This window comes from Rhinatrema bivittatum, chromosome 6, assembly GCF_901001135.1.
Source record: "Rhinatrema bivittatum chromosome 6, aRhiBiv1.1, whole genome shotgun sequence".
In the NCBI taxonomy this organism is placed as follows: domain Eukaryota; kingdom Metazoa; phylum Chordata; class Amphibia; order Gymnophiona; family Rhinatrematidae; genus Rhinatrema; species Rhinatrema bivittatum.
This window is the reverse complement of record NC_042620.1, coordinates 267,883,404-267,907,627: the sequence shown is the minus strand read 5'-3', so window position 1 is coordinate 267,907,627 and position 24,224 is coordinate 267,883,404. Positions and strand designations below refer to the sequence as shown.

Genomic DNA, 24,224 nt, shown 5'->3' with positions numbered 1-24,224 from the left:
GTAGAGGCAAAAACTCACAGTAAAAACTTTAAAAAATATATCCGAAGCAAAAAGTCTGTGAGGGAGTCAGTTGGACCGTTAGATGATCGAGGGGTTAAAGGGGCAAGTAGAGAAGATAAGGCCATCATGGAAAGATCAAATGATTTTTTTTGCTTCAGTGTTTACTGAAGAGGATGTTGGGGAGGTACCCATACTGGAGAAGGTTTTCATGGGTAATGAGTCAGATGGACTGAATCAAATCACGGTGAACCTAGAAGATGTGGTAGGCCTGATTGACAAACTGAAGAGTAGTAAATCACCTGGACCGGATGGTATACACCCCAGTGTTCTGAAGGAGCTAAAAAATGAAATTCCAGACCTATTAGTAAAAATTTGTAACCTATCATTAAAATCATCCATTGTACCTGAAGACAGGAGGGTAGCTAATGTAACCCCGATATTTAAAAAGGACTCCAAGCGCGATCCGGGAAACTACAGACCAGTTAGCCTGACTTCAGTGCCAGGAAAAATAGTGGAAAGTGTTCTAAATATCAAAATCACAGAGCATACAAACACAAAGTCACAAAATCAGCATGGCTTTACCCAAGGCAAGTCTTGCCTCAAAATCTGCTTCACTTTTTTAAGGAATTAATAAACACGTGGATAAAGGTGAACCGGTAGATGTAGTATATTTGGATTTTCAGAAGGTGTTTGACAAAGTTCCTCATGAGAGGCTTCTAGGAAAAGTAAAAAGTCATGGGATAGGTGGTGATGCCCTTTCGTGGATTGCAAACAGGCTAAAAGACAGGAAACAGAGAGAAGTATTAAATGGACAATTTTCTTAGTGGAAGGGAGTGGGCAGTAGAGTGCCTCAGGGATCTGTATTGGGACCCTTACTTTTCAATATATTTATAAATGATCTGGAAAGAAATACGACAAGTGAGGTAATCAAATTTGCAGATGACACAAAATTGTTCAGAGTAGTTAAATCACAAGCAGATTGTGATAAATTGCAGGAAGACCTTCTGAGACTGGAAAATTGGGCATCCAAATGGCAGATGAAATTTAATGTGGATAAGTGCAAGGTGATGCATATAGGGAAAAATAACCCATGCTATAGTTACACAATGTTAGGTTTCATATTAGGGGCTACCACCCAAGAAAGAGATCTAGGCATCATAGTGGATAACACATTGAAATCTTCGGTTCAGTGTGCTGCGGCAGTCAAAAAAGCAAACAGAATGTTGGGAATTATTAGAAAGGGAATGGTGAATAAAACGGAAAATATCATATTCCTCTATATCGCTCCATGGTGAGACCGCACCTTGAATGCTGTGAACAATTCTGGTCGCTGCATCTCAAGAAAGATATAATTGCGATGGAGAAGGTACAGAGAAGGGCAACCAAAATGATAAAGGGAATAGAACAGCTCCCCTATGAGGAAAGACTAAAGAGGTTAGGAGTTTTCAGCTTGGAGAAGAGACAGCTGAGGGGGGGATATGAAATAGGTGTTTAAAATCATGAGAGGTATAGAACGGGTTAATGTGAATCGGTTATTTACTCTTTCGGATAATAGAAAGACTAGGAGTCACACCATGAAGTTAGCATGGGGCACATTTAAAACTAATTGGAGAAAGTTCTTTTTCACTCAACGCACAATTAAACTCTGGAATTTGTTGCCAGAGGATGTGGTTAGTGCAGTTAGTGTAGCTGTGTTTAAGAAAGGATTGGATAAGTTCTTGGAGAAGTCCATTACCTGCTATTAATTAAATTGACTTAGAAAATAGCCACTGCTATTACTAGAAACAGCAGCATGGAATAGACTTAGTTTTTGGGTACTTGCCAGGTTCTTATGGCCTGGATTAGCCACTGTTGGAAACAGGATGCTGGGCTTGATGGACCCTTGGTCTGATCCAGTGTGGGGGGAAAAAAAAAAAAGATATATATTTATTTAACAAGCATCAATAAAATACAAGATGGTGGTATATTCCCACAGGAAAACAAAATTCAAGGATGAAGGGTCATGATATGAATTGAAGGGAGAGACGCTCCGAGAAAAGTCTTCTTTACAGAGAGTGGGGTAGATACTTGGAATAGCCTATGCGAGCTCATAGCAAGGAAAACCATGACAGAATGTACTGCAGGCATACTGGGAACAGATAGCACCTTTCATTCAACAGAGCTATGGCCACTTTGAGCACCCAGGGCCAACCAACAGGGGCAAAGGAAGGAACCTCAGAATAATTTCAGGTGTTACTGGGACGAGATGGCAGGTTGCCTAGCATGGACAGCAGGCTGAATTGGCTATGTTCTCCAGCTAATGGCAAAAAGGATAAGAAGTAATCATCTGCAGCGAGTTAAGCCTCTATAGCTGGCACTGGAAGATATCCTTAGCACAGTGGGTGTTGAGAAGAGCAAATAGGAGTAAGGACCAGACTAAGGGGCCGATGAAATATCAAATGCCAAAAAACGTGCATCCAAACCGGGCGCTCGTTTCTTCAACGCGCACACATCCCCCTCTGCTGGGCACCCGACGCAACAGGCAAACGAGCTATGGATAAACTGACCGTCCCTAGCGAGTCCACGGCATTGGATGCCCAAGCGATGTGGCTGCGTGCCGGTTAGAACAACAGACGCTCGTAAATCGAGCATCCGTTTTCCTCCCCTGACCACCATTGAGCCCCTGACGCGCGTCATGACAACGCCAGCTCCGGGGCTGGCTTTAATTCTTGCATGGAAAAACGTGTGCGTTGGGCACAAAGTGATTTTTTGCATCGGGGGCAATAGCTAAAAGCCTCATCTACATGGCATTTACAGGTGATTAGCACTATGAGCTAAAAGCGTGTTTGGACACGCATTTTGGACGCACTAATCCCCTTTTTGCATCGGGTGTTAGCCTACCGCGCCCAATGATGGGCTAACCTATGCGCTAGCCTGAGCGCACGATACTGCATTGGCCCCTAAGAGCAGAGAGGCAGTTAGGCTTGTGTGGCTGACAGCTGGGAGACACCCTTACCTACAGCGGCATAAGCAGGGGCAACTGGGCAGACTGGATGGACCTAATGATCCTTATCTGCCAACATGTGCAGTATAATCATTAACTGACCTAAAGTCAAAAAGAGTGTATTCGAACCTCACCGGAGTAACCTTTCAATATTTGCAGCACTTCCATATGCAAGTCTGAATAAAACAAGAAAGGAAAGGAAAAAATGCACCAAGAGTTCACCAGAAATGCAGGACAAAAATACCAGTATAACTGTTCTGCTAATAGTGTTAGTATAAATACTCGGGGTGGATACTATAGCTTAACATAACAAGAATAGCTAGGCCTAAGTCAGGCCTGGCCTGTGCCTCTAAACCTGATCACATCATGAACAGTCAATTTCCTTCTGGGAGGAATTATGCCCAGCGCCTTCAAGAAACTTATGGAGTGTGGAGATCTTACAGCCGCGGGCAGGAACTCCTCATCAGGATGGACACATTCCAAGCCGACCATCAATCATGACTTCGGAACATGTCTCAGGCAGAGATGGGTAGCCCCCATGGTCTGGGGGGACGCCAGCCAATAGAACAAAGGGCTTTCTGCTGATAACTGCAAAAATAATTGAAAAAGGGAAAACTCAAAACCGAGATCACGTATGGAATTCCGTCCGTCTGTGCTCAAGGACTATAAAGAATAAGAAACTAGCAAACCCTGCGCCATCAGCAGCAAAGTAACAACAAGGGAGCAGAGCAGCAGCGACCAAGGGAAGTTAGAAGCAGAGCCGCCCTGCAGACAGATTTGGAAATCCCGAGATGGTGACAGTCTGTCCTTCCCGCTCCCGGCCAGGCTGCCCGCATGAGAAGCTTCCTAGTCAGGCGCAGACAGAGGAGTTTATTTGGGTGGTCTAGCTGGGCCGTAGGTTTCGCTGTGATATAGCAATGAAGGTTGATTGCCGATATCATAATTCCAGACCCACACTTCTGTAAGAGCAGCTGCATACGGAGACACCGCCATGTCACCGGCCACACAAGTCAAGCTGTCACGGTAACATCAAGCCCCAGGTTAGGCTGCTTGAAAATAGACAGCGCACACCCTGGGTCACCTGGGCCCTATCCCGTACACACATGCTTTCACATTTCTGATAGCAACAATAAAACCCAGCTGGTTGCTTTTTACTGACTTCTACAATATGAAAGATACACGCAGAATTTTCATATGGAGCAGAGACGCTGCTTCAAGATATGTTCTCAAAGTTGGAGCAATTGAAAAAATTAAGAAAATAGGTTTTTTGGTTTTTTTTTACATACACTGCTTCTAGAGCATAACTAGAAAAAAGCAGTGGGGAAACAGACACAAACGTGCTGCTTGGATGTAATACATGTACTAAAATATTTACTTGGTGAAAATATGAAAAACCAAAAACCTGCAGAGCTCGTCAATCATATATAGATTTAGATGAACTAGCCAATAATTTGTCAAAAAATCTCTCTGTGTTTAAACCTGAGATACACAGAAAGGTACTCTTTCAATTGAAAGAGAGTCTACATCACACTCTCCCCCTATTAATCCAAGGACTCAGAAAGATATTTCAGCAGAGGGACATCCAGTGACAGAGAAATGTTGAACTGAAGGTGCCTCTGACATTCTTCCTGACACAATTCCTATGTCCTGTATTACAAAAGTTTAGAAAGGTCTCAAAGTTTTGCTCACAGGGAAGGTAATTTTAAAAAGCAGTTCCAGTATGCAGGTAAAATGATGCTTTAGTTTACCCATATAAATGGCCCCCTGTAAACTGCCCAGTTGAAACATAGGCAAAAAAGGGAGGGGGAATAGTCTAGTGGTTAGAGCAGTGGGCTACGAACCAGAAGACCAGGGTTCGAGTCCCACTGTCACTTCTTGTGACCTTGGGCACTTTACCCTCTATTGCCTCAGGTACAAAACTTAGATTGTAAGCCCTCTGGGGATAGGGAAGTACCTACAGTACCCGAATGTAAACCAATGTGATATCTCAGATCAAATATCAGTATATAAAATAAATAAATATTTTCACCCACATATAAAAGCAGCCATCTAGGGGTCTGGGTTTAGGCAGGCTTAACATTTCCATGCGTAGTTTTAAATTTCAAAAAGTATGCATTTACATTTCCTTGAGAAAGATACCTATATACATTAGCAGGTGTAAACGTGTTTAGGAAACCAGTGCAAACGTCCATGGAGAAAAAGCACCTGCGGCCTTCACACCTTTATGATAACAATCCCCATAGTTTATTACACGGGCATCTTGTGGCACATAGTATAGCATGCACACTGTTTGAGCTAGTGAAAATCCTTGGAAGAGGATGTGGCCTAACCATGGTTTTCCCACCTTTGAGTCTCCCAACAGCACAGGAACCAACTTTCAAAATGATTGGCACTGCTAAACTTAACACAAATGACACTTTCTTAGACAGAGTGAAGAGTTCACTCAATACTGGGGGTGCTCAAGCACCTACAGAGCTGGTACCTATACCTGAATAGAGTGTCCCATTGCGACAAGACCAAACGTCAAATTGCCTTATGGGAGGGAAAAGCCTTACGCGGCTTTCTGACCCCTTCGAGGTTGCATGTTCAACCTCCGAGTCTGACATCTGAAATGAAAAAGTCACTCAGGAAACAAGCAATGTATGCTCCTCTGTCCTGAAAACCCCAGTGGGGCATTCAGGATGCAGAATCCACCGACAGGTCCAACTTTCTCTAGATAAGACTGGGGTGCTGCGTTGCTAAGCTCCCACGTGAACAGAGACCCAGGCCAAGGAGCTTCTAGGACTCCTCCCTACCAGGGTTCTGCATAAAGCAGAAGGTCTGGTGCATAATTAAAACCAGTTCCTCCAAAAACTGACCTTGGGAGGAGGGCGTCAAGACCTAAAGACTGACTTGGGACCCCTTTTCCTCAGGGGTCAGCAGCAGAGGTCTAGGGCTTTCATTTGAGAGTGAGCCCAAAGAGGAACCATATGTAAAACTCAGAATGATGGTCGATCCTGCCAGCACATGGTCTGCTACGCTGGTGGACAGGACAGCAGGAACTGGCTACAGTGCATACGCACCAGCCTCCCGCACAGACTTCCCCGTTCCGAAATGCGACGACTAGACTCACTTCCGTCAGAGAAAGGGCTGTATCACTGGCTGGTCCAAGCCTTTGGAATTCACTACCTACCGAATTAAGGCTCCAAAGTAATTTAAAAATTTTTAAGAAAGCATTGAAAACCTGGTTGTATGCTCAAGCTTTTCAAATTGAAGCCAGTTAGGAACCTTTTATATTATTGTAGTATTTTAAGTTCAATATTGTCTTAATTTGATTACTTTAATTCGTTAGATAATTTTTTTGATTTATTTATATGATTGTAACTTTTACTCCGTATGCTTGGTTAAACTATTGTGTTTTTGTATGAAACTTTTTGTATTTTAAATTTTGTTTTTATGAACTTTATGTATTTTTATTTTATTTTAAGGAGTTTTTGTAAACCTGTGTGAAGGTATATACCAACATCGGTATAGAAAAATAAATAAATAACTGCCCTACCACCACCCCAGCCAGTAAAATACTGCCGGACCGATCCAATGGACGGCCCGAAGGGACCCCCTCCAGTCAGAAGACAAACTGTAACCTGCTATGGCATCTGCAGATCTCTCTGTAGTCAGTGCCACTGCCGGACGTCACCCAAAGCTTGCCATGATGACTGAAAGCTTCCCCTGTAGCCCACAAAGCTACGTGGCTACTGCAGCTGCTTAGTCACAATGGCTGCCTTCCCTTTGCTTTCCAAACCTCTTTCAGTTTTTATTTGTTTACAACATGGCAGCTTTACGCTGCATTGCTCCAAGAGAAGAGAGGCCAGAAGCAAGGGAGCAAGAGGGGAGGGTATCAGGGAGAAGGGGAGACATGGCCAAGAGGTTCTCTCCTGACCCTACTTCTGCCTTCCGGCACAACCGGGTCCCAAGGGAACCCTGGGAGTCACCTACTGAATTCTTGTGACCTGGAGTTAGTTGTTTTTATGTTTTTCTTTTTTATAAGCATGTTTTATGTGATTTTTATGTATGTTTAAGATTCATCATCTATTTTTAAGTATGGTTAACCTATTGTAAATTGCCACAATCTTAGGAGTGTGCAGCGGACATATAATTTTAAATAGATAAATAAGTAATTGGACCCTGCTCTACCAAACATTGACTCGCAACCCTGGAAGCCTGATCTGGGGGAGCTCAACTAGGAGAATAAGAAAAAGGAATTATTGTCTTAGGAGCTGAAGAGACCTACTCTACTAGGGGAGATAGCTCAAACACTGCTGCTCTGGGAGTGGAACCAGGACTTACTCTACCAGTACGGCAGCAAAATATCCTGCTGCATCAGACCAGCACATGTCCCCCCAATCTGATGGAGACAGAGAAAGCAGAATTGCTTACCTGTAACAGGTGTTCTCAGAGGACAGCAGGAAGTTAGTCCTCACACATGGATGACATCATCAGATGGAGCCCGATGAGAAAAACTTATGTCAAAGTTTCTAGAACTTTGACCAGGCACACTGAGCATGACCAGCATGCCCTATATTACCTGTCTACACGGGATCCCTCTCCAGACTTGTAACATAGAATTATAATTAAAATAAAAAATAAGAGAAACCCAACTCTACAGGGTGGTGACCAGGTTTCATAAGGACTAAAATCCTGCTGCCCTCGGGAAAACACCTGTTACAGGTAAGCAACTCTGCTTTCTCCGAGGACAAGAAGGATGGTAGCCCTCACACATATTTGAATCCCTAGCTACAGGCTGCTCCCACGCAAAAAGGGACCAACAGACACCCAACCAGGAGCCAATGAGCACCACAACAACAGTGCTGTTGGGTAACAGAGGGGGGAGACAACCTGTTCTCAAATAACGGGTCCTAGGTGGGGAGAGTTGGGTTCTACACCTCAAACAGGTTCCGAAAGACAGACTGGCTGAACCTACTGTCGGCCATCCCTATCCAGACAATAGTGAGATGTGACTGTGTGGAGAGAACTCCATGTCGCAGCTTTTCAGATCTCTTCACAAGGAAACTGCTGCATTGGCTCTGACAGAATGAGTCTTGGCATGCTCCCCAAGATGCAGTCCCGTCTGCATAATACAAGATGCAATCTGCTATCCAATTGGATAGTGTCTAGTGGCAACGGCAACGCCTAACCTATTCCTATCAAAAGAAATAAAAAGTTGGATGGACTGTCTATGGGCTTCTATCTGCTCCAGGTAGAAGACTAAGGCTCGCTTGCAGTCCAAACTGTGCAGTGCTCGTTCGCCTTGGTGCGAATTGGGCTTGGGAAAGAATGTTGGCAAGACAATGGATTGGTTAAGATGGAAGTCCGGCTCCCCCTTAGGTAGGAATTTAGGGTGTGTATGCAAGATCACCCTGTCATGTATAAGATGGATAAGTCATTAAGGCCTGAAGCTCGCTGACCCTGCACGCTGAGGTGACCGCCACCAAAAATATGACCTTCCAGGTGCGCAGTGGCTCAAAAGGAGCTTTCATCAGCTGAGCTAATGTCTTGGGATGTTGAGGTCCCAAGACACAGTGGGAGGCCTCAACTGAAACAGGCCCCGCATGAACCATACAACTTTGGACTGTACAGAGATGGGCATACCATCTACACCTTGATGGTATGCGCCAACTGCACTGAGATGAACTCTAATGGAGTTGGTCTTTAAGCCAGCTTCCGATAGGTGTAGAAGGTAATCAAGCAGTTTTTGTGTGGGGCAGGAAAACAGATCTAGGGTCTTCTGCTCACACCACACGGAAAACCATCTCCACTTCAGTCTATAGGACTTTCTAGTGGAAGGCTTTCTAAAAGCCACCAGGCCCTGAGACACTTCCTCTGAAAGATCAAGCGGCTGCAAGACTAACCTCTCAATATCTAGGCTGTGAGCGACAGGACTTGGAGGTTGGGATGCCACAGCCTGCGTTGATTGGTCTCCAGATGGACAACTCCCGTATGAGTGGAAACCAGACCTGTCTCGGCCAATGAGGGGCCTGTAAGGATCATAGTCCTCCTGTCCTTGTGAAGCTTCAAGAGAGTCTTCACCACTAAGGGAATCAGAGGATAAGTGTACAGAAGACCCTTGCCCCAATTACGGGCAAGGGCGTCCAAGGCTGATTGGCCATCTATCCTGTACAGGGAGTAGACAGAGGGGCCTTCTTGTTGCAAGGGGACGTGAACAGATCTACGTCCGAGCTCCCCCAGAGGCGGAATATCCAATTTGCTACCCCCTGGTCCAGGGTCTACTCATGGGGTCTGAAGGCTTGAATTAGCCTGTCCACTACCACATTCCCCAACCCGGCCAGGTACCTGGCCCTGAGCACGATTCCGTGCGACAGGGCCCATGACCAGATCTGGACCACTTCCCGACACAGGAGGTACAATCCCATGCCTCCCTGCTTGTTGACATACCACATGCCTACCCAGTTGTCTGTTTGGATCAGGACAACTTTGTTGGACAGCTGATCTTTGAAAGCCCATAGCGTGTACCTGATTGCCCAAAGCTCCAGGAAGTTGATTTGACAAGAGCGTTCCTGAGTGGATCAAAGACTCTGGGTGCTAAGCCCATCTACATTAGCTCCCCATCCCAGGGTGAATTCATCTGTGTTTAGGCCAATTTGGGTAGGGGGATTTCAAAAAGAGATCCCCCATTCCAGATCTGGAAGTACCTGCCACCAAGACAATGAGTCCCGGAGAGACGAGGTGACTCAGATGCAATCCTGAAGGCTCTGACTGGCATGGCGCCACTGTGACCTCAGGGTCCATTGGGCTCTGCGCATGTGTAAATGTGCCAAGGGAGTGACATGGATGGTCTGGTGCTGTTGGTGCCACAGGACCGAAGCCCTGCAGCGCATGTTCCACCGCTAGCTGGACTCGACGCTCCAGCTCCTTTTCAAACTTTGCTGATGCCAACACCGACTGGGAGGAAGGAGGGGTGGCCAGATACTCTTCGGACCCTCAAGGTGGATCGGTGACTGGCAGCAGGACCAGTGGAGACCATTGCCAACCCCTAGCACCGATGAAGGATTGGCACTTCTCGCTTCGGGGTCGCTTCAGGGGCATCGCGGCAAAAGCTGGTGAATCCCTATGCCTGGCACCGTGCATCAAAGGGGACCCAGTGCCGATGCTTCTTTAGCTTCCCTTGATGCTCGGCCCAGTCCTCCAACTCCTCTGGCAACGAGGGAACAGACGGTCCTGCCAATGTCGATGGCTTGGTGTCCACTGGTGCAGCTGCTTGGTCCTTCAATGCCAATTGCTTGGACTTCTTCGAGCCAAACAGCTGCTCTATCTTGTCGAGTCAAAGCAGATATCCCTTCAGGGTCACCTGGGTGAATAAACAGCAACACCAGACATTATCTGATGGGGGTTGAGGGGAGAGTGAGAAGGGGCTGCACATTTTTGCAGCGTTCTGCTAGGATTAACACTATTTGATAAAAGTAACAGAAGCTGCTACAGTAGAGCACCTTTTACCTGAAGCTTCATTATCTGGGAAAAAAAAATCTATTATCCAGAATTTGTGCACCACAGACACCACACGCCTTGCCTCAGCTTCATTTCCCAGACCTACCAAGGGGTAACAAATTTTGATCATTAGATTTTCAGTATACACCACCCCCCTGCCCCAACTCTACCCCTAGCCCACCGCCCATTGCCATTTCCACCCCAAGAAACAGATTATGGCGTGGGATATGAGAGATTTTGACCTTGGGTCCCTAACTGCAGCAGAACATGCTTTTTTTTTTTGTCAGAATAATTTTTATTGGCAAAACACAACCAACCAGCCAAGGAAAACCATAAGGTAGTAACAATCAACCCCTCACAAGGAGGGAAATACAGCAAAGAAGCAAGGCAAACCGTAAGCACAGTAGCCGTCCAGGCCAGTAGATGCGCCCTGGCCTTTTCTTAAGTCTAAATATACCACCTCACCCCCTCCCCCTTCCACCCACCCACATACCCCCCACCCAACCCATTCACACTACATTCATACCGGGCCACCCTTCCCCCTTCCCAACCCCGTCCCCCCCAGAGACCATATTAGCAATCCAATCATTTGTATACCCACTCTCCCGCAGGCCGACCTGGACTGAGGTCGGCAACAATGAAACACACTGAGTCCAACAAGCATGCTTTTAAATGATCAGGATAAGATTGTATATGGAGCAAGGGAAAGGGCTGGATTGTATATAATCTGTAAACGTTTGGCCTTCTATAACAACTACTTCTGTTTAGCATCTTTTCAAGTAAAGATGCCATTTGTGAAAATGTACTCGTATCACCGGAAATCGTTCCCTAGCAGTGCGAAGGGCCATGTAATCAATCTCCTTGAACAAAACGTGGGTCCCAAGCAGGAAAGAACCCAAATTCCCCCGCCCCCTTTCTTGGCAGAGGATAGAAGGAAGGAATAGGCAAATACAAGAAATTGTGTCAAGCGTAAAAGTTAACCTTCCATTCACTGGCTTTATGCCCGCAAACCAATAAGAAGAGCCGGGCATATTGGTTCTGCGCTCCTGAAAGGCGCGCATTAGGAAATCTGAATCTCAATAGGGAAAGGAGGCATCCTGGATGGCCTCAGGAACACTGAAAACATTTCCTCACAGGAGCCTGCATGGAGAACAGAATCACCCTGCACAGCACTTTCTTTCTATTGGTCCAAGCAGAAAATGAATGAAAGGCTGACTTTTATTTAGTTTAGACTTTTGTACTTTTTGAAAGTGCAAAGGAATCGCCCATATATTCAGTATTTCCCTGCTTTAGGGTTACCATAAGCTGCACAGAATTCACCAGCATGCAACCCCCCTCCCCCTCCCCCATTTAAAGAACACTGTAGACAAACCACCAGCATATTTCTTCTTCCCCTGAGTACTCCCTACTACAAACAAATGGCCAGCACAGACTCCCCTCCCCAAACCTTATAGGGCTGCAGGCTTCTCAGAAGCTCGCGTCTTACAGGGCAGCGGGCACATCTGGAACGCTCTTTGTCTCTCTTCTGAGACCGGCAGTGCCGCGTGTGCCTTGCCTTCCTAGCCGGACAGTCTCTGTCGACGACGCTACCCTTTTCTTCACTTCCTGCTCTGGCTGCACCCCCCCTCCCCCGCATTCCTCTCTCCTGGGCAAGGAGAAAACAAAAGCCCCAATCCAGCGGCCGCAGAGAACTTTTTTAAAAGCCTTCCAGCTGCTCCCTTCCTAAACCACTGGGAGGAAGCTTAGGCTGCCCCAGCCGGAGTACGGGAGCCTCCCTCCCACTGACGGTGGTGGGTGGACTCGGTGGGTCTGCATTCCTGCCCTGCTCACAAGGCCAAGGCAGCCATGACAGATCAGCAACATTGCTGCTCTCCTGTTCAGGGCCGGTGCTAGCTTTTTTGCCGCCCTGTGAGAAGAATTACTGTGCTGCCACCCCCCCTGATTCATTCCCTGTCTGTCCCAGGCCCATCAAATAAAGCCCAGCTCTGTCCTGCAGTCTATATTTTTAAAAACTGACATAGGGAAGGGTATTAGGTACCCTAGGCAAACCTTACAGCCTTGCACTCACGCCACCCCCCCCCCCCCCCCCCCCCCCCCCCCCCGGCATCCTTTACGGACACACACAATTAAATTATGCATTTATAATAAATTTTACATGAAAAAGAACATTCAAAAGTAGTCTGCTGAGGTAAGAATAACACAACATGCATATTATATTTACATGCACGCCTGTGGTGCCAACCAGGAAAGTCTGCAAAAAAGTCACTTGGACCTCCTATGGAATTAAGACTTTTTTGTAATGCGTATTGGATGTGAGCTTGGCACTCAGAAAGCCATTAACTAACAGAATTACCATTACAATATGGTAAACCTCCCATGCCAAAACAACCCTAACAACCTTATCTATGAAAAGGCAACACTGTACATATTACACCTTGCCCTAGAAGACCAATAAAACTCTTATTAGGAAACCAGGCTGCTGTAGATCCCTTCACAGAAATTACATGTCAGCAAAATACCTCACCTCGGTCACATATGCAGAACACAGAGAGACCCTGACCAAATACAGAATAAAGAGATCAGAAAGTATAAATAGAAACGTGCTGAGAAGAACCGAACTGGAACCCTCAACAAGCCAGCCTATATATGCAGAGTAACAATGGAAAAATGGAAACATTACCATTCTTCATAAAACATTAAATAGAAAGAAATAGAAAACAATCATAATAATAAAATCATATTCATAAAAAGAATAAATATTTCAGTTAATTAATAGAACATACACAATTTCCCAAACACCAATAAAATATTTCAAAATATCTGATGAATAAAAAAACCCAATAATTTAAAAATGTTCTATTCCCCCCAAAATTAAATATTTCAAAAGAGTAGAATTATCAAATTACACCCAATAATTAAAACTAATAAGGATTAAAAAAAAAATAATCTCCTGCTCTCCATACCTGTCATCTTTTGATTTCCAGGCACCCCGAGATTGTCATGGATTGGGGGAGGTAGAGATGCCCAACAACACATGCACAATAACACATTCATTCTCTCACACTCCCTTTCTCTAACATACGCAGGCTCCCTCTCCCTCACAGATACATTGTGTGTGTGTGTGTGTGTGTGTGCCTATGACAGCCTATGTGTGACACATGGGTTCACACAGGCACACAAACATACACACAGGCGCTCACAAAGACACATTCGCAGGCACACAGGCTCTCACACAGATACACACACATAGCCTCTCACACAGACACACACACATGCACAAACACACAGGCTCTCAGTCACACATTTGCTCTCAAGTCACTCACACACACATGACCTCCTATTATCTTCGGGCTGTGGTGGGGTAAGCTCCATCACCAGGGCCGGTACAAGGGTATTAGGTGCCCTAGGCAAATTTCAGCCATGTGCCCCCGCCCCCCCCCCCCCCCCCCCAACTCATTCCCAGATTCTTTGCTCTTTCCTCCACAGCCATCCTCACCCCATCTTATCACCCAGTCCTCGCTCTTCCCTTCTCTCCATTCCCTACGTTACTGCTCTCCCACTCAATCCCCCAATCCAAATACCTGTTCTCCCATACCCAGGTTTCTCTCCCACCTGGGGCCACTCTCTCTCCCTCCCATCTGCTCTTTTCCTCAATTCCCCTCCCCCACCCAATCTGAGTCCCTGCTATCCCTTCAATCTGCAAATCTCCACACTCCCACTTAATCCCTCAGTCCTTCTCCCCCTCCCCTCCTTCCCATGTACCCATTCTTGCTCCTGCTCCGTTCCTCCTCGAGTGTGCACGCAGCAGACAGCACGAGCTTCTCCGTCGCGTGCGCACTCAAGGATTTCCTGCCTTCCATTCCAGCCTCAGTATCCCAGGTGTTCAAACACCTCTCAGGCCTCTCCCCCCGCAGCAGCAGCAGCATCATCATTATTGGGAGCCCGAGGCTGGAAGGGAAGGCAGACTTTCACCGGCCCTGTCCATCACGGCCCCTCAGGCCTTCCTGACTGGGGGGAGGAGGGGAGAGTGGAAGCTGTGTGTGCGCACACACAGAATGGACCTCTCCGACGGTGGCTTGCAGCCTCTCTCCATCTTCGGCTGCCGGCAGCCCTGCGGCCTCTTCTCCCACCGTAAATGCACGGTATTATGCACGCCCGGGTAGCGCTGGGCCTGCTCCTGTTTCCTGTGTTTCTGGAAGAGGTGGCAGCAGTAGGCCTGGCAGAAAAGGGGCACAGAGATGTTTAGGCATGCCACATGCAGTTTGTTGCCTTTTGTTATTTTACTGTTTTGTCCTCAGTTTTTCTCTCCGCAGCCTTCGTTGTTCTGCTTCTTTGAACACACGGAGGAATTCCCATTATCCTGAAAAATCCATTCCCCAGAATGGCCTTGGCTCTAACCATTCCAGATTTTAAAAAAAGTGCTCTACTGTATTACCAATTTGAAAATTCACCACCACAATTTTTAATGTGGATGAGTCTGAAGTACAATTGATATTGTCTCACATAGGAGACTGATAAATAAACCGAGCAGCTTAGTGGACTGAATTTTATAAGCTAACTGAATAACTGACAACAGAGGGTGACGGAAAATGGAATTCATTCTGCGGGAAGAAGGGGGATTAATGGAGTGACTTAGGGATTAGTTCTAGGGCCGGCTGTGTGCAATATCTTTGCGAGTGACAGCGGGGACAGGTTAGAATGCAAAGTTTGCCTTTTTATAGATGACTAAGATCTGCAACAGAGAGCAGATAAAATGAGAAACAATTAAGAAAACTGAGGAGTGGTCAAATGCTTGGCAGTAAAGATTCAATGAAAAAAAAAAAGTGCAGAGTCATGCATTTGGGATGCAGAAATTGCAGCATTTCGGTGAGAAGCTGATGTGCATCGACCAGGAAAGAGACCCTGGGTTGATAGTGTCTGATGATCTCAAGGTGGCAAAACAATGTGATAAAAGTGGTGACCAAAGCCAGAGGGTTGCTAGGTTGCAGAGGGAAGGCCATTACCAGTCAAAAACAAGGAAGGCAATAATGTCCCTGCACAGGTCATTGGTGAGACATCACCTAGAATATTCTGTCCAGTTCTGGAGTCCGTACTTCTGTAAAGGTTATGGGCAGGCTCGAGGTAATTCAGAGAGAGGCTACCAAAAAGGTACAGATTCTACACCAAAAGTGAATGAGGTGAGACTTCAGGACCTAAAGATGTATACCCTAGAAGGGAATGGGGATATGATAAAAGACATTCATATACCTGAAAGCTATACATCAAGCACAGGAAGCAAGCCTTTTTCAGAAGAAATAATTTTCTAGAACAAAAGTTGCAGTTTGAGACTCCAGAAGGGTAGACTCGGGAGCAACATGAGAAAAGGGTGTGGATGGATAGAATGACAACCTAGTGGAAGTGGTAGAGACAAAAACCAGTAACAGATTTCAAGACCACATGGAAAAAACCCAGCAGATCCCTGGCTGTGAAGAAATGAGGGGAATGCCAGAGATCACCTGAAGTCTGAGGCACTGCACCAGGATTGAAACTATGCAGACTAGAGGGGTCTAATGATCATGATCTGCCATCAAAATCTATGTTTCTGTTTAGGGACTAGATACAACGCACGGCACATGTGACTGTGGTATCTTGTGAATACTGAATATCACAATAGCTTTACTCTTTTTTAAAAATATTATATTGGAGTTCAGATACAACTATTTCTTTAACAGGATTTCTACTGAATGACAAAGCAAAAGGGGCGCAGAGTTATGGGTGAAAGGCCCATTACTCTGCAGTTCCTGACTTTTTTCCATTTGAACCAATGTTTCCCCGTAAGCTGTGTGCATGTACGCGCACACACAGCTCATGAAAACAAACACACACAGGAAGAGGAAAATAGAATACTGTGCACACATTTGTACATTATGGGGCCAATGCAAAAGAGTTGTGCTGAAAGCAGGCGCTGTGTATTCAGCGCCCGCTTTCCTAACGCGCCCCCAGGCACCTCTCCTGGGGGCGCGATGCAATATTTAAATTAGGCTCGCGCTGTCTAGGAGGCACTGGGGCAATTGCGCACTCCTAGCGCCTCCTTGACAGCGCGAGCGGGAGAGAGGTCCGCTGTCGGTGGCTGTCCGCCGGTTAAGAAAACCGACGCTGAATTTATCAGCGTACATTCTCCGAACCTGTCTAGGGGCAGCAGCAGGAGTTAATAAATCAATATTAAAGTGTCGGGCACTTAATATTAATTTATTCACTCCTTCACTTATTGCAGATTGGTCCCTTTACTGTCACATGCCAGTGAAAGGACCAATCTCCTTTCAGAAGGCTGTCCTGAAAGGGGATTGGTCCTTTCTCTGACAAATGTTAGTGAAAAGGAGCAATGGGCAATAAGTGGAAAGAGTGAATTTATCAGCGTCCATTTTCCTAACCCCTGCCAGCGCTTTTTTTTAACTTTTTTTTTTTAATTATTATTATTTTTAAAGAGTTGTTCCTCCTACTTAATATCCCAATGATATTAAGTAGGAGGCAGTACAGAAAAGCAGTTTTTTCTGCTTTTCTGTACTAGTTAGACTTCAGATTAAAGCACCGTTCTTAAGTTTGTAACTTGTACTCTACGGTAAAATTACTTTACTGGCCTTTTCTTCTTTCCAGCTTGTTGCAAGCTTCCAAGTTCCCGCCCCCTGTTGATTGTAACTTTGACTTATTCCTGCTTTGGTTATCTTTCGTTTACGTGAATTTGTTACTCTAGTTTTTTCCCTCTGTTAAACTGTAAACCGATCCGATATGGTAATCTACTATGAAGGTCGGTATATAAAATTGTTAAATAAATAAAATAAATAAATAGTTTTAGTACCACTCAGCAATTAACGCCTGCTCCAGGCAGGCGTTAATTTCTGTTCGCTAAAATGTGCGTCCTAGATGCACATTTCTTTTTTGCATAGGGAGTGAATAGCCAATAGCCTCATTCACATGCATTTGCATGTGATGAGCGCTATTAGTTTCACTCCGCGTTGGACGTACGTTGTAGGGGCACTAATCCCCTTATTGCATAAGGGGATTAGTTAGCGCCTCTACAACCAGTGTCAAACTGTGGGTTATACAGTGTGCTAGGCTAAGCACACTGTATTGCATCGGCCCCTATGTTGCATACAAGAACTTCTTTTGTGCGCACAGTCCACAGAAAATTAGAGGGAACATTGGTAGGAGATACATAACATTCTCTTGATGAAGCTTTCACCAAATATCTTATATTCTTAGATGCCATTTTTGCAATGGAAAGCTAATAGGCATTATTTTGATGTCTTCCTAGATCAAGATCCTGACTATTATTGTGACCAGTTCCAGAGCCTCCATGGCACAGGCCGTGACAGTTTCAGTCACAGCCAATGCTCCTGCACGGAAACAAACAAGACCATCAAAACAAAAAATGTTTTTTTATGTGTGTATTCAAAAACAGGTATTTTTAGAAATTTTTAGAATGAACCCAGCATCAGCAAAAAACAGATGTATAACTGCTTCTACATCCACTGCATCACACCTCGACAAAGGCCACAAGCTGTCTCCATGATAAACACCAACAATATCACTCATTTGCCAAGTTCAAAACCATCTCTTTAAAGGTGCTCCTATCTTTATTAAATCCCCAAAACTGACTGTTAATATCCAATTTAAAAACCTAAATAACACATCCCCCCACCACCTGGGAAATATTAGTGAAAAATCACTAAGTAATTATCTTTACAGGAAAAAGTGCATCCCATCGCAGAAAGCTGGGGATTTAATAAAAATAGGAGCACCTTTACAGAGACGGTTTTGAACTTGGCAAATGAAAGATATTGTTGCTGTTCATCACGGAGACTGCTTGTGGCCCATGTCGAGGCGTCAGGCAGTGGATGTAGAACCAGTTACACCTATTTTTTTCTGATGCTGGGTTCATTCCAAAAATTTTCTAAAAATGCCTGTTTTTGAATACCCATATAAAAAACATTTTTTGTTTTGTGCTCCTTTTTTTTTTCTTTATATTTGGATTATACGGAAGGGCCATCTGCTTGTTGCTTTTGCTTTGACAAACAAGACCATTCCAGAGATCACAAAGTCACTGCTAAAAGAGGGAAATGCAGCTTGATTTTACCCAGTGAAGTTAAATTTTCATAATTCTCCTTCATCACATTCCTGTACAGCTCCTTCTGTTGTTTTCCTAACAGGTGCCACTCCTCTTCAGAGAAATAGACAGCAACATCATGGAATGTAACTGGCTTCTGGGGGAAAAAAAAAAAGAGATTTCACATAACAATTTGCACTTTTCCCTTCAACGTTATTATGCAATTACAATAGTCTGTTTCTGTATAAGTCAGGTACAACTATAGCTGTGTGATAAATAATCTTAGTTATAGAGTCAGCTTAGAAGAAGACCAGAAATTCTGCAATCGTTAGCTTTTCTGTACACAGTATTTTTATTGATTTATTTAAAAGTACTTATATCCCACACCCGCCACAGCTTGGGGTAGGTTACAAAAAAACCACACATACTAAAACAAATAGTCAGCATAATAAAATAAATAACCCCATATAAGAAAATTACAAATAAAACTTAAACAATGCCTGCAAATCAGCATGCATAGCAGGGGCATATTGGACTCGTGAAGGACATCTTACAGAAGTAAGAAAGAAAATGGGAAGGGATCTTAATTATCCCTTTGAATACCATCTTAAAGAAGTGGGTTTTTAAGTTTGTTTTTTTTAAATCCTTAAGAATTGTAATGCTGCATGAGGTCAATGGTAGGAAGTTCTACAGGTTAAGGCCTGCAATGGAAAAGGCCCTTTCCTGAGTTACAGACAACTGGGCTAACCACACAGAGGGAACGAAAAGTAAAAGTTGAGTTGTGGACCCTACTGTTCTGGATTGAGTATGAATCTTCAGAATGGAATTAATCCATGGCAAGGAGATACTATTAATCAAGTTGTGTATGAAAGGCTAAGAAAAATTAGGGAACCTAACCAAATTGGTAGTGCAGTAATGATAGGAGATTTTAATTACCCCAATACTGACTGAGTAAATGTAACATCAGGACACACGAGTGAAATAAAGTTCCTGAACAGAATAAATGACAGCTTTATAGAGAAATTGGTTTAGGAACTGATGAGAGAGGGAGCTATTTTATATTTAATTCTAGGTGGAGTACAGGATTTGGTGAGAGAGGTAACTGTGCTGGGGCCCCTTGGCTATAGTAATCCTAACATGATCAAATTTGAATTAATGACTGGAAGAGGGACAATAAGTAAATCTGTGGCTGTATCACAAAATTTTCAAAAGGGAAACTTTGATAAAATGAGAAAAATAGAAAAAAACTAATAGGTGCAGCTGCAAAGGTTAAGGGGTAGATTTTTAAAAACAGCACGATCGCGTACTTTTGTTTGCGCAGCAGGCGCAAACAAAAGTACGCTGGATTTTATAAGATACGCGCATAGCCGCGCGTATCCTCTAAAATCCTGGATCGGCGCGCGCAAGGCTGCCGATTTTGGGCAGCCGGCGCACGCCGAGCCGCGCAGCCTGCCTCCGTTCCCTCCGAGGCCGCTCCGAAATCGGAGCGGCCTCGGAGGGAACTCTCTTTCGCCCTCCCCTCACCTACCTAACCCACCCCCCTGGCCCTATCTAAACCCCCCCCTTACCTTTGTCCGTAGATTTACGCCTGCGAGAAGCAGACGTAAATCTACGCGCGCCAGCAGACTGCTGGCGCGCCATCCTCCGACCCGGGGGCTGGTTCGGAGGCCTGGACCACGCCCCCGGGCCGATGCCACGCCCCGGTCCCGCCCCCAAAACGTAGCGTCATCGAGTCCCGCCCCCGACACGCCCCCTTCCAAAAACCCCGGGACCTACACGCGTCCCGGGGCACTGCGCGCGCCGGCGGCCTATGGAAAATAGGCGCGCCGGTGTGCAAGGCCCTGCTTGCGTAAATCCGGGCGGATTTACGCGAGCAAGGCTTTTAAAATCCGCCCGTAAGAGTATACAACAGGTATGGACATAGTTTAAAAATACCATCTTAGAATTGCAGTCCAGATGTATTCCATGCATTAAGAAAGTTGGAAGGAAGGCAAAACGATTACCGGCATGGTTAAAAGGTGAGGTGAATGAGGCTATTTTAGCCAAAAGAAATCCTTCAAAAATTGGAAGAAGGATCCATCTTAAGAAAATAGGAAAAAGCATAAGCATTGGCAAGTTAAATGTATGACATTGATAAGACAGGCTAAGAGAGAATTTGAAAAGAAGTTGGCCATAGAAGCAAAATATGCTAATAAAAACTTTAAAATATATCTGAAGCAGGAAACCTGTGAGGGAGTCGGTTGGACCGTTAGATGACGAGGGGTTAAAGGGGCTCTTAGGGAAGATAAGGCTCTTGCAGAAAGACTAAATTAATTCTTTGCTTCTGTGTTTACTAATGAAGATGTTGGGGAGATACCTGTTCCGGAGATAGTTTTCAAGGGTGAAGAGTCAGATGAAATGAACCAAATCACTATGAACCAGATGTGGTACACCTGATTGACAAACTGAAGAGTAGCAAATCACCTGGGGTACATACCGGATGGTATGTATCCCAGGTTTCTGAAGGAACTAAAAAATGAAATTTCAGATCTATTACAAGAATTTGTAACATATCATTAAAATCATCCATTGTACCTGAAGACTGGAAGGTGTCCAATGTAACCCCGATATATAAAAAGAGCTCCAGTGGTGATTCCGGAAACTATAGACTGGTGAGCCTGACTTCAGTGCCGGGAAAAATCTTGGAAACTATTATTAAGTTTAAAATTGAAGGACATACAGGTAGATATGATTTAATGGGACACAGCTAGCATTTTTTATGTATGTATGTATGTATGTATGTATGTATGTATTTATTTATTTATTTAAAGTCTTTTCTATACCGTCGCTAAGTTATATACCATCACAACGGTTTACAAGTAGGCATATAAGTAAGTTTGGAGTAAGCGTACTATAATACATTCTAACAGGTGCCATTAAGTTTCGGTTACATTAAATCATAAAAATACATACAAATGTTTAGTGATGTAGGTTCTGGCCAGGTGTACCTAGAAGGTACTTTTACAGGGAGAGAATACAGAAATGGCAAGGATTGCCTCTGTCACTGGGAGGGCGGATACAATTATTCAGAATGATAGAATTACCAAGATGGTTATACATCTTTCAAATGGTACCCATTAGACCAAAGAGAATGCATTTGTTAGAACTGGACAGAGCACTACCCATTTTCTTGTGGAGAAACAAACGGGCGAGACTGGCATTACCGAAACTATAAATGTCCTACATAGCAGGCGGCATGAGCCGCCCCGATTTGCAGCGGTATAATATAGCCTATTTGCTATGCCACGTTTATGATTGGGTATGGGATGCAGAACTTTTTTCCCCTGCTCCTTTTTGCAGGCCTGGAGCGCTCCGGTACAGCTGGGAAACGTTCTGCAGGTACCAGTCCGCTCCCTTCCCAAAGAGCTTCAAAGTAACCCCATGGTGGATGCGTGCAGACAGGCATGGAAATTCCTTTGTGCAAAGCTACGGGGGCCCTGGACCGGGACGCCAGTGTTTACGGTCTGGGGGAACCCAGGTTTTCCCCCAGGTATCACTATGGGGCTGTATAGTCAATGGGAAAAAAAAGGGCTTAACACGTGTGTATCAGTTTATACAAACTGATACTGGGCAAGTATGTAGCTTTCAGGACTTACAAACCATATATATGCTTCCGAGAACTGAGTGCTTTGCCTATTTACAAGTTCGGCATTTCATAATGAAAGATCTTCAAAAAACCCTCAAACTTTGGGACAATACTAAAATAGGAAAATTAGTTCTTACCTATTAATTTTCGTTCCTGTAGTACCACGGATCAGTCCAGACTGTGGGTTGAGCCTCCTTTCCAGCAGGTGGAGACAGACTAAAACTGAAAGGATATCCTATATGAGGACAGAGCCTATCCTGTAACCCTTCAGTATAACCATTGTCAAAGCAGAAAACAACAAAACCAGAATAGGATCAAGCAAGTAACCAGAAAGCTCAATGGAGCAGATGTAAAACAATGTAAGAAATATGGTATGACTAACTGCTCTTGCACATACTTGGTGCTTGATCAGCCAAGGCTTCTGGTGTATTTGCTCAGTATTCAGGCACAAAAAGATGTGTGGAAATCTACGAATCTGCAAGAAAAACAAGCTTCGAGAGGACAGAAGAAAGACAAACAGGGAAGGGTGTCTGGACTGATCCGTGGGACTAGAGGAATGAAAATTAACAGGTAAGAACTAATTTTCCTTTCCCTGTACGTAACCGGATCAGTCCAGACTGTGGGATGTACGAAAGCTTCCCTAAACTGGGTAGGACCGAGACAGTCCCGCTCGAAACACATGTAGCCCAAAAGAACCAAGAAGCGGAGCTTGCACATCCAGGCGGTAGTGTCGAGCAAAAGTATGCAAGGACGTCCAAGTGGCGGCACTGCAAATCTCCTGCGGAGGGACCGATTGACTGTCCGCCCAGGAAGTAGCTTGAGAATGCAGTGAATGAGCCGTTAGGCCCTCGGGAACCGCCCGACCTTGACAAAGATAGGCCAAGGAGATCGCTTCCTTCAACCACCGCGCTATAGTGGTCTTAGAAGCCGGCTTACCCCGATTGGGCCCACTCCAGAGGACAAAGGATGGACCGAGAACCGAAAGCCACTGGTAACCTGGAGATAGCGAAGTAGAACTTGTATGGCATCAAGTTTATGGAGATCGTCCCCAGTCGCAGGGAAAAACTCAGGGAGTTCTGCCGACTGGTTGACATGGAGGTTAGAAGAACCTTCACTAAGAAGGAAGGGCCAGTCACGAGGGATACCCCGGAATCAGAAAATCGCAAAAAGGTTCCCGACAGGACAGCGCTTGGATCTCAGAGATCCGACGAGCAGAAGAGATAGAGACCAGAAAGACAGTCTTAAGCATAAGAGCGTTCAAGGTAGCGAGACGGAGAGGTTCAAACAGAGCCGCACAGAGGGCCCGAAAGACCAGATTAAAACTCCACGAAGGGCAAGCGGTCGAGAAGGTGGACGTAGATGCTTGATGCACTTCAAGCACCAAATCACATCTGGGTGGCCCGCTCAGTGATGACCTTCTACCTGACCCAGGAGAGAGCCGAGAGAGGAGAAGACCTTCTTGGAGGAGAGGACTAACGGATCGGGGCGGAGTGCGATGAAATAACCGACTCCGCACAAACAGATTCAAACACGTTCCAGATACGCACGTACGCCAGGGAAGTCGACTGTTTCCGGGCCCGCAGCAAGGTGGAGATGACCTCCTCCTAGTAGCCCTTGCGCCTTAGGCACCGCCGTTCAAAAGTCAGGCCGCTAGACAGGAGCGATCGGCCTGGTCGAAAAATACAGGTCCTTGACGAAGGAGCCGAGGAAGATGGCGTAGCCGCAGAGGTCCGTCCGTTGCTAGGTTGAGAAAATCCGCAAACTGCGGCCTGCACGGCCACTCTGGTGCTACCAGAACCACGGGACCCCGGTGGAGTTCTATTCTTCTGAGAACTTTCCTGACCAGGGGCCACGGGGGGGAACACGTACAGAAGGACGTCCGCCGGCCAAGGGAGAGCCAGAGCATCTATGCCCTCCGAGCCATGTTCCCCCCAGCAGCGGAAGAACCAATTTGCCTTGGCATTGCGAAGGGTTGCCATGAGGCTCAGGTGGGGGGGGGGGGGGACCACCTGTTGACGATGAGATTCATGGCTGCGGAGAGTTCCCACTCC

At 45.4% G+C, this 24,224-nt stretch overlaps 1 protein-coding gene across 5 annotated transcripts in view; it reads right to left on the bottom strand.

The window, feature by feature from the left end:
• The window catches only part of LOC115094264 (zinc finger protein 436-like), an 88,618-nt gene that overhangs the window by 27,187 nt on the left and 37,207 nt on the right, over window positions 1–24,224 (bottom strand). For all 5 annotated transcript variants that reach the window (XM_029607136.1, XM_029607137.1, XM_029607134.1 and 2 more), the window contains one exon: window positions 18,579–18,705. In XM_029607136.1, the coding sequence (XP_029462996.1) occupies window positions 18,579–18,705 (127 nt within the window). The remainder of the gene's footprint in view (window positions 1–18,578; window positions 18,706–24,224) is intronic.